The sequence below is a fragment of the Rosa rugosa genome, chromosome 5 (genome assembly GCF_958449725.1).
Source record: "Rosa rugosa chromosome 5, drRosRugo1.1, whole genome shotgun sequence".
Taxonomy (NCBI): domain Eukaryota; kingdom Viridiplantae; phylum Streptophyta; class Magnoliopsida; order Rosales; family Rosaceae; genus Rosa; species Rosa rugosa.
This window is the reverse complement of record NC_084824.1, coordinates 5,431,976-5,445,187: the sequence shown is the minus strand read 5'-3', so window position 1 is coordinate 5,445,187 and position 13,212 is coordinate 5,431,976. Positions and strand designations below refer to the sequence as shown.

At 37.5% G+C, this 13,212-nt stretch overlaps 4 protein-coding genes and 1 non-coding gene across 5 annotated transcripts; 3 read left to right on the top strand and 2 right to left on the bottom strand.

Moving 5' to 3' along the window:
• Positions 1-24: 24 nt before the first annotated feature.
• Positions 25-2,946, bottom strand: LOC133712247 (protein RETARDED ROOT GROWTH, mitochondrial). The gene is made up of 7 exons (XM_062138358.1): positions 2,584-2,946; positions 2,323-2,434; positions 1,784-1,943; positions 1,304-1,452; positions 909-1,060; positions 466-580; positions 25-304 (listed from the first exon to the last, which is right to left on the bottom strand). Exons 1-7 carry the CDS (start codon positions 2,871-2,873, stop codon positions 164-166), a joined length of 1,119 nt encoding a protein of 372 aa, XP_061994342.1. The 5' UTR covers positions 2,874-2,946; the 3' UTR covers positions 25-163.
• Positions 2,947-3,016: 70 nt separating this feature from the next.
• Positions 3,017-4,957, top strand: LOC133712249 (cell division topological specificity factor homolog, chloroplastic). Its single transcript, XM_062138360.1, has 2 exons — positions 3,017-3,179; positions 4,208-4,957. Exons 1-2 carry the CDS (start codon positions 3,102-3,104, stop codon positions 4,793-4,795), a joined length of 666 nt encoding a protein of 221 aa, XP_061994344.1. The 5' UTR covers positions 3,017-3,101; the 3' UTR covers positions 4,796-4,957.
• A 136-nt stretch (positions 4,958-5,093) lies between these two features.
• On the top strand, positions 5,094-8,781 carry LOC133712248 (mitotic checkpoint protein BUB3.3). Its single transcript, XM_062138359.1, has 10 exons — positions 5,094-5,604; positions 5,688-5,818; positions 6,011-6,093; positions 6,400-6,657; positions 6,871-6,943; positions 7,475-7,555; positions 7,670-7,751; positions 7,916-8,016; positions 8,107-8,211; positions 8,313-8,781. The coding sequence occupies exons 1-9, from the start codon at positions 5,500-5,502 to the stop codon at positions 8,189-8,191; spliced, it is 999 nt and encodes a 332-aa protein (XP_061994343.1). The 5' UTR covers positions 5,094-5,499; the 3' UTR covers positions 8,192-8,211; positions 8,313-8,781.
• Positions 5,211-5,282, bottom strand: TRNAW-CCA (transfer RNA tryptophan (anticodon CCA)). Its single transcript has one exon. It is a non-coding gene; the product is annotated as a tRNA-Trp (tRNA).
• A 798-nt stretch (positions 8,782-9,579) lies between the features above and the next one.
• Positions 9,580-11,525, top strand: LOC133712251 (eukaryotic translation initiation factor 5A-2). The gene is made up of 5 exons (XM_062138362.1): positions 9,580-9,793; positions 10,403-10,525; positions 10,616-10,672; positions 10,791-10,865; positions 11,176-11,525. The coding sequence occupies exons 1-5, from the start codon at positions 9,671-9,673 to the stop codon at positions 11,275-11,277; spliced, it is 480 nt and encodes a 159-aa protein (XP_061994346.1). The 5' UTR covers positions 9,580-9,670; the 3' UTR covers positions 11,278-11,525.
• Positions 11,526-13,212: the final 1,687 nt, after the last annotated feature.

Sequence of the window (13,212 nt, the reverse complement as noted above, 5' to 3'; positions counted from 1 at the left end):
GCAGTTAACATTCTACTGCCTCTATTGAGAAATGCATTTCAATTGGGATTGAATATAAGAATTTTTGAGACTACAAATTCACAAGGATTGCTTTTCCCTGTAGAACAAAATTGGTTTCCTATAGTGAATTATGCTACTGCAAGTTTCTCATCTGCTTGCCAGATCACCCAGAAACTGCACCTGAATCACGAACAATCTCGTATAGTGATATAATATTCTCTACAGTCAACAGGAAGATGATGCACCATTCCAGAAGATCAGACTTTCTGTTTTGTAGGACTTCTTGCAAGAAATGAATGTTGTGCTGCAAAGAAGGAATGGTTCAGCTCAAAGAATGAGATGGCTTAATTTCAAATACATAACATCTACACCACCAATACAGCAGTTTTAATGAGAATAAAAGAAATAAATCTCCATGTAGAGGCACTGACAGATGACTTAATAAGTCTTATAAGACAAAATTACCTCTACAAATTTTAACTTGAAATCCAAGTTTCCAAATCGTTGTGTAACCTCATACTCCTCCCTCAGGTATTCATGTATTTTAGCATACTTTGCATCCCTCCAAGCAATTTCTGATCTGATGGATAAAGAACAAAATGAATATCAGAAGCTGCAAACAATCTTCAGAAAATGAACTTGGGGTCATTCTGATTTTTGTTCAATCAAGTCAGTGTTATATTTGCTAAGTCCTCATATGTAACTTGGTACCAGGATTTATAATCAAGAACAGGGAAGAACTTGAAATCAATGAGCAGAAACAACCCCATTCTTAATGTCAATAAGAAACTTTCATCTATTGTGTAGGAGTTTTTTTTTTTGCACTTTACCCAATGCAAAAGAGTATATGTTATGTCAAGATTAATTATCACATAAAACAACCAATGACAGCTAGAATGGCGCATTACCTCTCAAATAGACCAACTTTGACAATTACGTCAGCTAGAGTTGAGTTAGCCTTTCCAACGAGTTGAAGGAGCTTCTTTTTATGCATAGTAAAAGTTCCAGTTTTTTCCATTCCTCGATTTATATCTGCAAACTCTTCAACCATACCATCAACCTAGAGAGAGAGAACCATGCACCCACACAAAGAGATAATTAGATCATATATCTAAGATTTAGAACTGTGATACTGTTTCAAGAAACATCAGCAATGTTTATATGTCACAGAGTCATGACAAGGTGATACAAGGTTCTGTGATGCATCAATGCTTGTTTAATACAAAAAGGAAGATACCAACACAGTGCCTATTCTACTCCGTAGATATGAGATACATAAAACTGAATCATGCTTAGGAGTTACCTGCGAAACAAAATAATCTAAAGCAATACTTTGGCCAAGCACACTTCCAATAATGCGGATACTATCCGTGTCCAAAGTTCTAAGAACTATGTAGTCTGGCCCACCCTGCATATCGTCAACCAGCTGAGGCTTCTCTTTTACAGCATAATCTGATGCAAGCAGATAGAGAGTCAAACAGTGACAACCAGTTCAAATAATTGAACAATATAAGGAAAAATTGTTCAGTGCAAATACCAATTGCAAGTAACATGTTATACGCTTGATATTATAAGATTAAGTTCCAACTCAATGTAGTCAGTCATACAATCAGTTCCAATCTTCATCCAGACTATTTTGGGGTCATCTTAGATGCTAAAATGCTAGGAAAAACATACTTATTCTTTGTACACAGATGAGAATATATTGATTTCCCGAAAATGTTAGTCTGTGACAATTCTGTGCAAATGAACATATCAAGAACTCAATCTTAAAGAAACTTACCATCTTTGACCATCTCTCGTAGCATTCCAGAAGCATGTCTTATGACTAGATTTAGGTAAGCCTGAACTTCATGCTCCTCAACATTAAACAGAACAGTTGATCCATACTGGAATACTACCATGTAACGCCAGGAGCTTGGATTCTCCCATACTCCAAATCTCTAGAAGAGTGCAGCAAGGTATCAAAAACACGGTAAAACTAATTACAACTCAATGCTGTTATTGGTCATTACCAAAACAAATGTGCACTTATAGCTTCAAAAAGTTTCTCAACAGATTCCGCATAATCAAATACAAACATAGACGCATCACTCAATATGCTCACATTAGTCGGCAAAAGAGCTTGTTCATACATAAGCATGCCGAATGGTCAAGTTCCACACTCTAGGAGCTAGTACAAATTCCTCTCATTATCTCCCAAAAAGGTAAAATGGGTGCATTCAACTGCCTAAATGCATTTACAGACCCTAACAATGATTGAAGGAAACAGAAACACAACAAGCTCGCAAAGCATATGATTGTTTAAATGAATCATCTTACACTATTTTCCGAAGGGAAATCACAAAATCTGAGTGCAATATAATTGGTTGAGCGAGACGAAGGAGGAATGACATTGCTTAAATACTCGGCCTGCATGCTCTTCAAATTGATACTGCGAAAACCACGAATCTGAGAAAGCCAAACCATAAAAGCAAAACAACCAGCACAAAAAAAAAAAAAAAAAAAAAAAAAAAAAAAGGCATGAGCTAAAACACAGAACCCAGTTGCGAATTCACTAAATTAAGAGCTGCAGAGGCTAACCTGGTGCAAAGGAAATACGCCTTAATGGGGATTTTCCCGGTTTCGTCGTCTTCATTGGGTTGTTCGTGAGCGCAATAGGCCGGCCCGGATTCGAAATCATTCGGGTCAATTGAGACCCGAGATGGGATTGCAGAGAAAGGCCTAGACTTGAGGAACAAGTAGAATTGGGAAGAAGAAGAGCGTGAGAGACTGGGAGGCTTGAAAAGAAGAGAAGAAGATTTGGGTGGTGTGGTGGTTATGGTTATGGCTATGTTCTTGAGGAGAAGAGAAGCTGCTCTCCATCTCCCCATTCACTGAAGATTTCAGGGGGTCTTTGCAACTCTGATTTTGATTTACTCTGGTTTTGAAGCCAAAGTTTTGTTTGTTGCTTTCTTCCAAGTTTTGTGCGAGGACGACATGTCGTTTGGAAATGAACGATGCTAAACCCTTGGCCTTGGGAAACAAAAAGCCTGGACCTTTCCTCATTGAGCAGAACCAAAAGTGAGAGAGAGTGACAGCGAAAATCTGAGGAGTGAGGTATGGCTATTATTGGGGATCTGAGAGTCTCGGCTACACTGGCTTCTCACTCTCTCCGGAGCTCTTTGCCGTCTTCAAAGGTCTGCAAATTCTACCGCCCTGATGTTTTTTTTTTTTAGTTCCACAGTGTTAGTTCTCATAAATTTAGGTGCTTTTTTGTGTAATTTTTCTGGGTTTGATGAATTTCGTCATAGTGTGATTGCTGGTGTGTTTGATTCTGGGGAAAACGTGAGAGATAGACTGAAATTTTGGGTTTTTGGTTGAAGAATTGGGGCTTGCGATATGCATCTAAATCTTAATTTCTGTGTTAAATTTTCTGTTCAGTTTTAGAAAGGAAATTTAGCCTCCGTTCAGTAACGGTTACTTCAGAAGCTTAAATTGTCAAGTTCAGTTATTTATGTGCGTTTAGTATGGAGGGTTTTGCCAGTTGGGATTGGCCTGAATAGCTAAAAGGGAAATGATAGCTTGAATAGGAGTATCAGAATTTCTGGAGTTTACTTTTCTTCTTAATGGGTTTATGTTTAAGTGGAGCTTGCTTAAAAGGGAAAATCTGAAACCAGTTTTGACATTGTAACTGTTGACTTGAGATGTCATACTCGTAATGATGACATGGATGCAGGAATTCCAACACTGATTTCCTTCAGTCATGTTAATGGCTAGGGGGAATATCTCTTCACCCAAAACCGGCAGTTCTGTATTGGTGTGGTTTTATATTGTTTTGTTTTCTTTTTCTGCTATTGTTGTTGATTGGGTTTTTGGTCAGATGATTGAGTCCACAACTATGTGTTGCTTCTTTCTTGGCACTGTAACAGGGATAGGGGCTCAGTGAGCAATGCCTATTGAGCAATGGCTTCATTATCGCTTATTCATACTTTACAGTCTTCCATGGTGATAAATGATGAAGTGTATTATTGTTTGTTTATGGCTGGTTACTTATTTGCATTGATCTAATAGTTGTGGTGATGGTGCGCTTAATTTTCCTTGTTCATGGAGGCAAGAAATATTCACTTCCATTTCATTCACACAATTGTCAAATTTAATCAAATGATTTCATGAGATCTGCAAATTTCATCTGCTGCTAACTCCCAATTTTTATGCTGTGTTATAGGTAGAATCCGTTAGCTTTCTGAATGGAGGGTCTAGCATTTCTGAAATTAAACCAAAGTGGCCCAGTATGGCATTTGATAGACGTGATATTCGTCAACATTCCAAGCGATCTATTGGAGATTTTCAAATGTCACCGAGCTCCATTAACCAAGATGCTGAGAGCTTCCTCATTAATGCCATCAATATGAGTTTCTTTGAACGATTCAACTTGGCTTGGAAGATATTGTTCCCATCACCAGCCTCTAGAAGGAGCTCTAATGCAAATATAGCCAAGCAGCGCTTGAAGATGATCCTCTTCTCTGACCGATGTGCAGTTAGTGATGAGGCTAAACGGAAGATTGTCAACAACATTGTGCATGCTCTATCAGATTTTGTGGAGATAGAATCGCGCGACAAAGTTCAGCTGAGTGTGTCTACTGATACTGACCTCGGTACCATTTACTCTGTCACGGTGCCTGTAAGACGGGTTAAGCCAGAATATCAAATTGGAGATGAGACTGGAACAATAACAAATATCGAATACAAAGATACTGGAGAGAATTCTGGTTCTGTTGATGTCAGGTTCGATTTCTTTGTCCCTGACGAATGAACCGAATGATTCCCAGGTTCAAGAAAGAGATTGTGGTTGGCAAATAACAGAAGTTTCTCTTTTAGACGTGTTTCAATCTCAGTGAGTGAGACTACCTTGTTTTCCTGTATATATATGAAAAATTCATGCCAGCCGATTAATGATTTACGTTTCTTCTGCTAATTCTCAGTTTTGTTATGACTGTTGTTGTATGCATGCCTGTTTCGCTTTCTGCTTTGTATTGACAACATCCCTGTGGCTCTTGAGAATCTTCCTTGTATTTGAGCATAATATTGGAACATTTAAAGGTGAGAGAGAAAGCTCATTACAAGTGACTAATATGCACTCATGTGAAGATGGAAAATAGAAGAAAGGAAAAATTATGAAGTTTCACAAAATCAAGGAAAAAAAGGTAAGTGGGGGGGGGGGGGGGAATTGAACCCGACGTGAATCGAACACGCAACCTTCTGATCTGGAGTCAGACGCGCTACCATTGCGCCACGGATCCACTTGTAGACATGATAGCCAGTACCAACATTTATATTATAGCTTATGAATATTTAAATGTAATCACCTCATTGAGCGGGAACATTTGAGGCTACTCTTTTTTTAGGGTTTTGAACTCACCCAGAGAAATCCCAATTCGTCATTACTTCGAAATCAGCTAATTTTCCCTCCAATTCCATGCCCCGAGTTCCGTCTCACTCGAACTCCAAATCCCCAAAATGAGCGGAGCCCCTTTGAAATTCGAAACCCCAATCCAAGATGCAATTTCCAGAATCCGATTCGCTCCAACCTCACACAACCTTCTCATCTCTTCTTGGGACTCCGTAAGTGCCACTCTCCCTTTTTGGGCCTCGCGCTCTTGACCTGACCTGACCTTTTCACCCATAAAAATTGAATCTTTGTGCAGAAACTGCGACTGTACGACGTGGGAAGCTCGGTGCTCAGATTAGAAGCTCCGGCCGAAGCTGCACTACTCGATTGTTGCTTCCAGAACGAGTCGGTTGCGTTTAGCGCCGGCTCCGATGGCTTCATTAGAAGGTAGGTTAGAATTTAACTTCAATTTGCAGTCTTTTAAGTTCTCTGTTAAGTAGCTTTGAGAAATGGGGTTCATAGAGATATGTGATGCATGCTTGAGCAGCACAAATGTGAATTTCTTAGTCTATCTTTTACATTTTATCACCCTGGTTGTACAATTTGAGCTGACTATAGACTTTTGAATCTGGTTTTTAGGTATGACTTGCATTCTGGAATCTGTGAGATGATTGGAAACCATGATGACATAGCAACCTGCATAGGATATTCTGATGAAACAAGTAAGCTTTTATTACCTTGCTATTCGGATTGTTATTGGATTCCAAAGCTTCTAAGTTTAGTTATTTTCTGCTAATATCGGGAAAAAGGTCAACTCAGTTTCCTGATAGGACACATAATTAGGCAATTAACAAGGACTATGAGTTTATGACTGATTTGTGTGTTTGCATGATATACTACTGAACTTATAAACTTAGTGGGACGTATAAATGTTGATTGTACCAGCTTCCTCTGTACAGATAAGTCTTCTGGTACAACTTTGTTTGTCAACTTAATCGTTAATCAATGTTCACTTCATATTGCTACAGGCCAAGTACTTACCGCTGGTTTGGACAAGAAGATATTTGCCTGGGATGCACGTATGGAGGAGGGTAAAAAATCTGTGTTTGTAAAAAGTCTTGACTCAGAGGTGACGTCCATGTCACTCTCGGGTCTCGATATGATGGTAACCATGGGAGCTTTAATATATGTGTGTGATTTGCGCAACCTCCAAAAACCATATGAATCAAAAGTTTCAGATTTGAACACAACGATTATATGTGGAAGTGCGATTCCTAATGCTAAAGGTATTATCATAATACTTCACATAGGTTGCATGTTGTAAACCATATACAGTTCATATTAGCTCAGGAGAACATCACGCCATATGTTGAACTGTTTTACATACTTGAATTGGATCTTGAATTTTAAGTGAACATCTTGCTTGTTGATTCTTCATTACAGTAACAATAGTTTTGCTTTATTTGTATCTTATAGAAGTCTTGAATTGCCTCTTGCAGGATTTGCGGTTGGCTCAGCAGATGGACGAGTGTCATTGGAGATTTTCCGTCCATCTAATTCAGATAACATCAGGTCAGTTTCAAGGTTATGGGCTTAATCCTTCTGCATTTGTTTCGGCTGAAGGAAGGGCTTGATTAACCAGCTTATAGTCTGAATTACAAGTTGTGATATACCTTTCCATGAGAGATACTAAAATATGTTGTTAATTTTGAAAGATGAGGCACTAATTGTTGCATCATTAAAAGACAAGCATAATGGATACTCTTTATTTGTTGTACTACATATAGTTAGGGAATTCCTCATCTCAGGACAATGCATTTAAGGCTTAAATTTGGTATTACTGTAAAAATCAACATGTATTTCAATTTAAGTTCCTTGGGTGAGCATTTCTCCTTTTCATAGAGTCTTGGTGTTCTTGTTGACTTCTGGACTAAGTTTGCCTGGAATGATATGCAATATCTATTTCCAAAATATCATTTCTTGTACCTTATCTAGTGTTTTGGAACCGATGAAAAGACACGAGATAATAACCTTTTGAATGCATTTTGTGCTAAAGCCCCAATTTTGCTTTGAATTTTCTCACATATTATCCAACTGTTACAGATATATGTTCCGGTGTCATCCGAAGTCAACTGATAGAAGATATCATCTAGCAGCGGTGAATGAAATTGTGTTCAATCCTCTGTATGTATAGTTCTATCAGCTAATACTAACATTGTTTATCAACACTTGCTTCTATATGAGAGAAAAAAAGTTCATACCACAAAAACTTACTCCCATTTAATGTTTCTGATCTAGCATTTACGGTGCCCTTCTTACTGGTGATGATGAGGGTCATGTTATTGCATGGAATGCTCAAAGCAGAAAGAGGCTATTTCAGGTAGTTTAATTAAAGTTGCATAGCTATCTGGTTATACTGCTTATTAAAGTGAATGTGACTTACCCTAATATCTTTACATGGTTCGTGTCATTGTTTGAAGCATACTTGATCATTCTTCCGTTTGTTTTCACATGCCATTCTCTAAACATTTTTCATGTTTCCAGTTGCCTAGGTACCCAAATAGCGTGGCATCCTTATCGTATCACCACCAGGGACAACTTCTGGCCGTTGCATCAAGCTACACATATCGGCAAGCTATTGAATCGTTAGTAATTTTCTACTGTCATCTACTTTTATCTGCACCATTACTATCTTTGTTGTTTTATTCTCCTTCATGTCCACTTCCTTGTGACAGAGAAGAGCTCCCTCAGATATTTATACATGAAATTGGCGATGCTAACATGAGATCAGCTGACATAGGAAGTTCGAGCCGCAACTAATTGTACACAGAGCGATGAAGGTAATGAGCCACATGTATACAGATGTCTTCTATATGGTATTTTAGATGTCTTCTATATAGAATTTGACTCCTCAATGTATTCAATTTTGCCTACTTTTCAGGATCATGTGTAAAGTTTTGATGTTGGTGGCATCCTTGTATAGGAAGCGCGTCCTTGTTGAACCGGAGATATGGTTGTGTTTTGATATGCAGGAAGGATAATCAGCAGCAAAGCAGGAACTAGAGGATTGCACCTGTTGTAGAATTATGTTAGTAATTCACTAATGTAGCATTGTCCATTGTAATACAGCTTTGATCCAGAAATTGGCAATATGAAGCATGAGTGCTTATTAGTGTTAGTATGTAACCTTTGCCGATGATTGACAGAAAGATTAGTAGTTGAATCCAAGGCAAATTTAGCCTGTAGTTCTCAAACCATTTGAGTGCCTTCTGGATCAAGTCTCCAGGTTTCCCATTGAAGTTTAAGTGCCAATTTCTGCACAATCATCCATGGCTTGTAAGTTGTACCTAAATGGGTCAGTGAAGGCAAAAGCATTGTGTTACGAAATTAAAATGAAACCAGCACCAGTGATGATCATACTGGAAAAATATAAATTTTACCCCTTTTCTTTGTGAAGTAAATAGCCAGCCATTTTAAAAGAAATTATCTTTTCATGTTAATCTGCGGATTATTGGCTTATGAATAGACAAACATTTCATTTCGTATGTTTTATAGGTTCAGGAATCACACATCTGTTCTGACCAAAAAAAAAAGAAAGAAAGAAAGAATCACATCTTTGTTACAGATAAAAAGAATGAGAGAAGTTAAAACCTATTTATCCTCATTGAAGCTGTTTCTCTCTTCCCATTCTTCATATTTTTGAACTCAAACATGTAAACACATATTTTTTCGTATTTTAACATATATTATTTAATATTTTAGAATTTAGGAATTAATAATTAAAAATAATTTTTCCAAATTTTTGAATGAACTATTAAATGAAATTATCTGAATAATACATAGACATATTTTTTTAAACATTATATACGTACTGTATTTTTTAACCAATATGTTTCATAAAAGTCTTGATTTCTGGATTGGTTTTCACATTATTTCATTCATAATCTTGCTTCCTTTGGAACCATTAATATATACACCACGTGCCGAATGCTCAGTCCAGCGTGAACTCAACGCAACACAGGATTATCTAATATTAGCCGTCGCCTGCAAAAGTCACGCGATCCAACGGCGAGAGGTGATTTCCTAACAAAAAGAAATAAAATAAAATAAAAATTGTGGTAGCGACCAGAAACCCTAGAGGACTCTCTCTCCTCACTCGCTCGCTGTCCTCTTTAATTTTGCCACCTGTAATATAAATACCCTCCTTCTCCCAAAATCACACCTCTTATTACGCTTCTCGTCTCTCCTTTTGATCAGAATTCCATTTCTCTCTCAATCTCTCAGAGATCGGAGCCAGCCATGTCCGACGAGGAGCACCACTTCGAATCTAAGGCCGACGCCGGAGCCTCCAAGACCTATCCTCAGCAGGCCGGCACCATCCGAAAGAACGGTTACATTGTCATCAAAAACAGGCCCTGCAAGGTTCGATTTCTCTCTTTTCTCCCCGATTTTGTTCCGATCTGAACCTTTTCTACCGCCTTTCCCTTTAGATTTTTCCTCTTTATTATGCGATCATTCGTCTCTGTTTATTACAGCTTCGTTTTTTAGATTTTGCTGATTTGAGTATGATCGGCTTCTGGTTTCGTCGACGTAGGATTTTGCTTTTGCGAGGGATTGGATACTGTTTAGCTGATCTATCAAGTATAATGAAATTAAAGTGATGTTCTATTGATAATGGCTTGAGCTTGCTGCTTATTGTCATCTGCTTTCAATTTTTGCCTGAAAATATGTTATATTCGTTGGTCCACGATTTTTTTACAGTATTCGTTCGTATTATGTGGTTGCATGTGGCAATTGATCATTCTAGAAAACTTTAGCTGTATTTGATGTGACCCTAAATATCATTTGGCTTGCCCGTGTATTTTTTTATTATTATTATGATAAATGATTTGTTGAAGAGACTGTTTTATGCAGTTGTTTCTGAGGTTTTTCATAATTATGATCATTTTAGTTTGGATTTTATGATGGTGTTCACTGTTGTTATTTTTTTAATTGGTAAATTTTCTTATTTTTTTTTTCGATGTTCTGCAGGTTGTGGAGGTTTCCACTTCCAAAACCGGCAAGCACGGACATGCCAAGTGCCACTTTGTTGGTATTGACATCTTCACTGCCAAGAAGCTTGAGGATATTGTTCCCTCTTCCCACAATTGTGATGTATGACCTCTTTGATACTTGTTTGGTTGATGGTTAAGTCTATCTTATATTTATTGTAGCTCAACAGTGTTTGTATCTGTGTTATTATAGGTTCCCCATGTCAACCGTACCGACTACCAGCTGATTGATATCTCTGAGGATGGATTTGTAAGAACATAGATTCCTCGCTTCTTTAAAAAAAATTTATATTGCTGGAGTTGCTTTGATATATCTACTGTTTTATAGGGTTAAGTCTTATGTCATGATATTCTGTCACATATTTCAGGTGAGTCTGCTGACTGAGAATGGTAACACCAAGGATGACCTGAGGCTTCCAACCGATGACAATCTGCTTACGCAGGTTAGTTATTTTGAAATCTGGCCTTTTATACTCCAGCTTCCCCTGCTTTCTGTTACTGCACGTTAGGCTGTAGTTGTCTCATTTTTGAATAAAGAGTTTCTTTTTAGGTGAGTGGACTTTGGAGTCTGGATTTTTAGTGATTTGTTGCTTGGATCAGTATATTTTTGCAACAACACTTTTCATGTTTATAACTTTGCTAAATCATGTTTGGGAACATTGTCAACTATTATACACTTTCAATTGGCTCCCTTTATCTCTCTCTCTCTGCTGTGTTTATCACAGTTGAATCTTATTTTATTCATATATGCAGATCAAGGATGGCTTTGCTGAGGGGAAAGACCTGGTTGTGTCTGTGATGTCTGCTATGGGCGAGGAGCAGATTTGTGCTCTCAAGGATATCGGTCCAAAGTAGTTGTCCTTTATTCCTCCAGAATGCTTTTAGACTTAAAATTTGAATTGGGACGGTTTAATAGTATCTTGAAGGGTCACCATTCAGGAGCTATTCTTGATTGTAGTTGGCCCTGGATTATATGTTGATGTTGCCATTAATTAGCTTGTCATCCATACTTTTTTCTGTTTACTGTCTGGACCATATGCCCTATTTCATGGTGTTGGTAAGTCATTTTAAGACTGTATAGCGTCCTCTCTGGTTTGAAGTTATCTATGGTTTCTACCAAATTGATCTATAGTAGTTCAATACACTGAATTTGCTAGGCCTTAATTTGGTCACTTGCATGCCTATTCCCCACCTGCGACCTGTATAAGCACGCTGGGGGTCTTTTGATAAGTGTTACTATTTATCACTTTATTCATAGTCAAGATCAGCATCCCAGTAAAATAAGTTAAAAGTCTTAAAGAGTAAGCCAGAAAGAGTAGTGATGATGACTTGCGAATGAATCTAGACTAAATGCAGGGAGAATGCAATGGGGACAAAAGTATAGTGCATTAGTGTGAAGTTACTTATCCTCACTTTTTAAATTTGATTTTGTATTTGAACGGATAAGAAAAAGGAAAAACTGTTAATCAAGAGCATCTCTAACGGTTGGTCAAAAAGTTTGTGTCAAATTTGAATTTAAAGGATGTGTTATAGAGTAGAGAAAAGATAAAGAGAGAATAGTTGGGAGGAAGTAGAAGTGTTCTTCAGTCTCATTAGCCTCCTTTATATAGAAGTAGGGTTTACATCAAAGTACACAACTAATGAGTATTTACGTGGACAGCCATATAGATAATAATATTTACAACACTCCCCCTTGGATGTCCACCAATGAATGATGATATTGGACGCGCTTATTGTTGCCTCGTTAAAAACCTTGCCAGGTAACAAAAACCCAGTGGGACAAAAATAACCCTAGTCGAAAGACAAAAAGAGCACAACGCGCATATGTCCTAGGTAGCATGCTTCTGGATGCTCCCCCTGATTGTTGCAAGCCTTAAATATGTATGCGATAAGCTACATGTACCATGTATAGTGGTTTGATGTGTCTATCACTGAAGTGAGACCATGTGTGCTTTGCATATAGGGACTCATCTCAAATTTTCATACCTGCAAAGGTTAAGCAATACCAACAAAGCTAGACGATTTTCAATAAGCCTTACCTCATATGATCAGGTTAGAAACAATCTCATATGCTCAAATTCATACACAAAGTAATAGCTAAACAATAGAAAGAAATTGACACATTTAACTTTGTATAGTTTAAAACATTGAAAAATCATCATGGCATACCTAGCCATACACATCAATATCTTTGTGTATTGATATGTCTCATACATGCTCTTCAAGAGCTCTAAGTAATTCATAACTTCGCGAAGTTAAAATATGTTGCAACACAATAATCATAATTCGAATTCGATAGTAGTCTCGTCATAGTACTCATTAAGGCAATTTAGATCTCGTTGACTAGAACGAAATGAGTACATATGAGCTAGCTGTAGACTCTTTGATTCCATGAGTGAGCTTCAGGCTCTTTCAACCTTTCATGGACTTGCATTTGAATCATTCATGTATTTGAATCCCTTGAAGATTGATAAGCAATACGCTTATAATGACACTTTACTTTTGAGATTTTGCTTTTAGCAATGTGTCTTTAAGATCTTCATAATATACGATGACAACGTGCCATAAATCTCTCGTCAATATAACAGCTATATGTAACACTGTATTTATAGAAAATTGTCATTCGTATAAGGGAAGATGTTCACAATCTCATGTCTATAAATAGACATTGTGTCATAGTGATTTATCTTCACTTTTGTAAATACCCTTTTGTAACTTGTAGGGTTAAAGGTCTAAGTATTTCATCACGTTTCAAATATTCAATTTCATTGGAATTGCCTCTTTCCAATT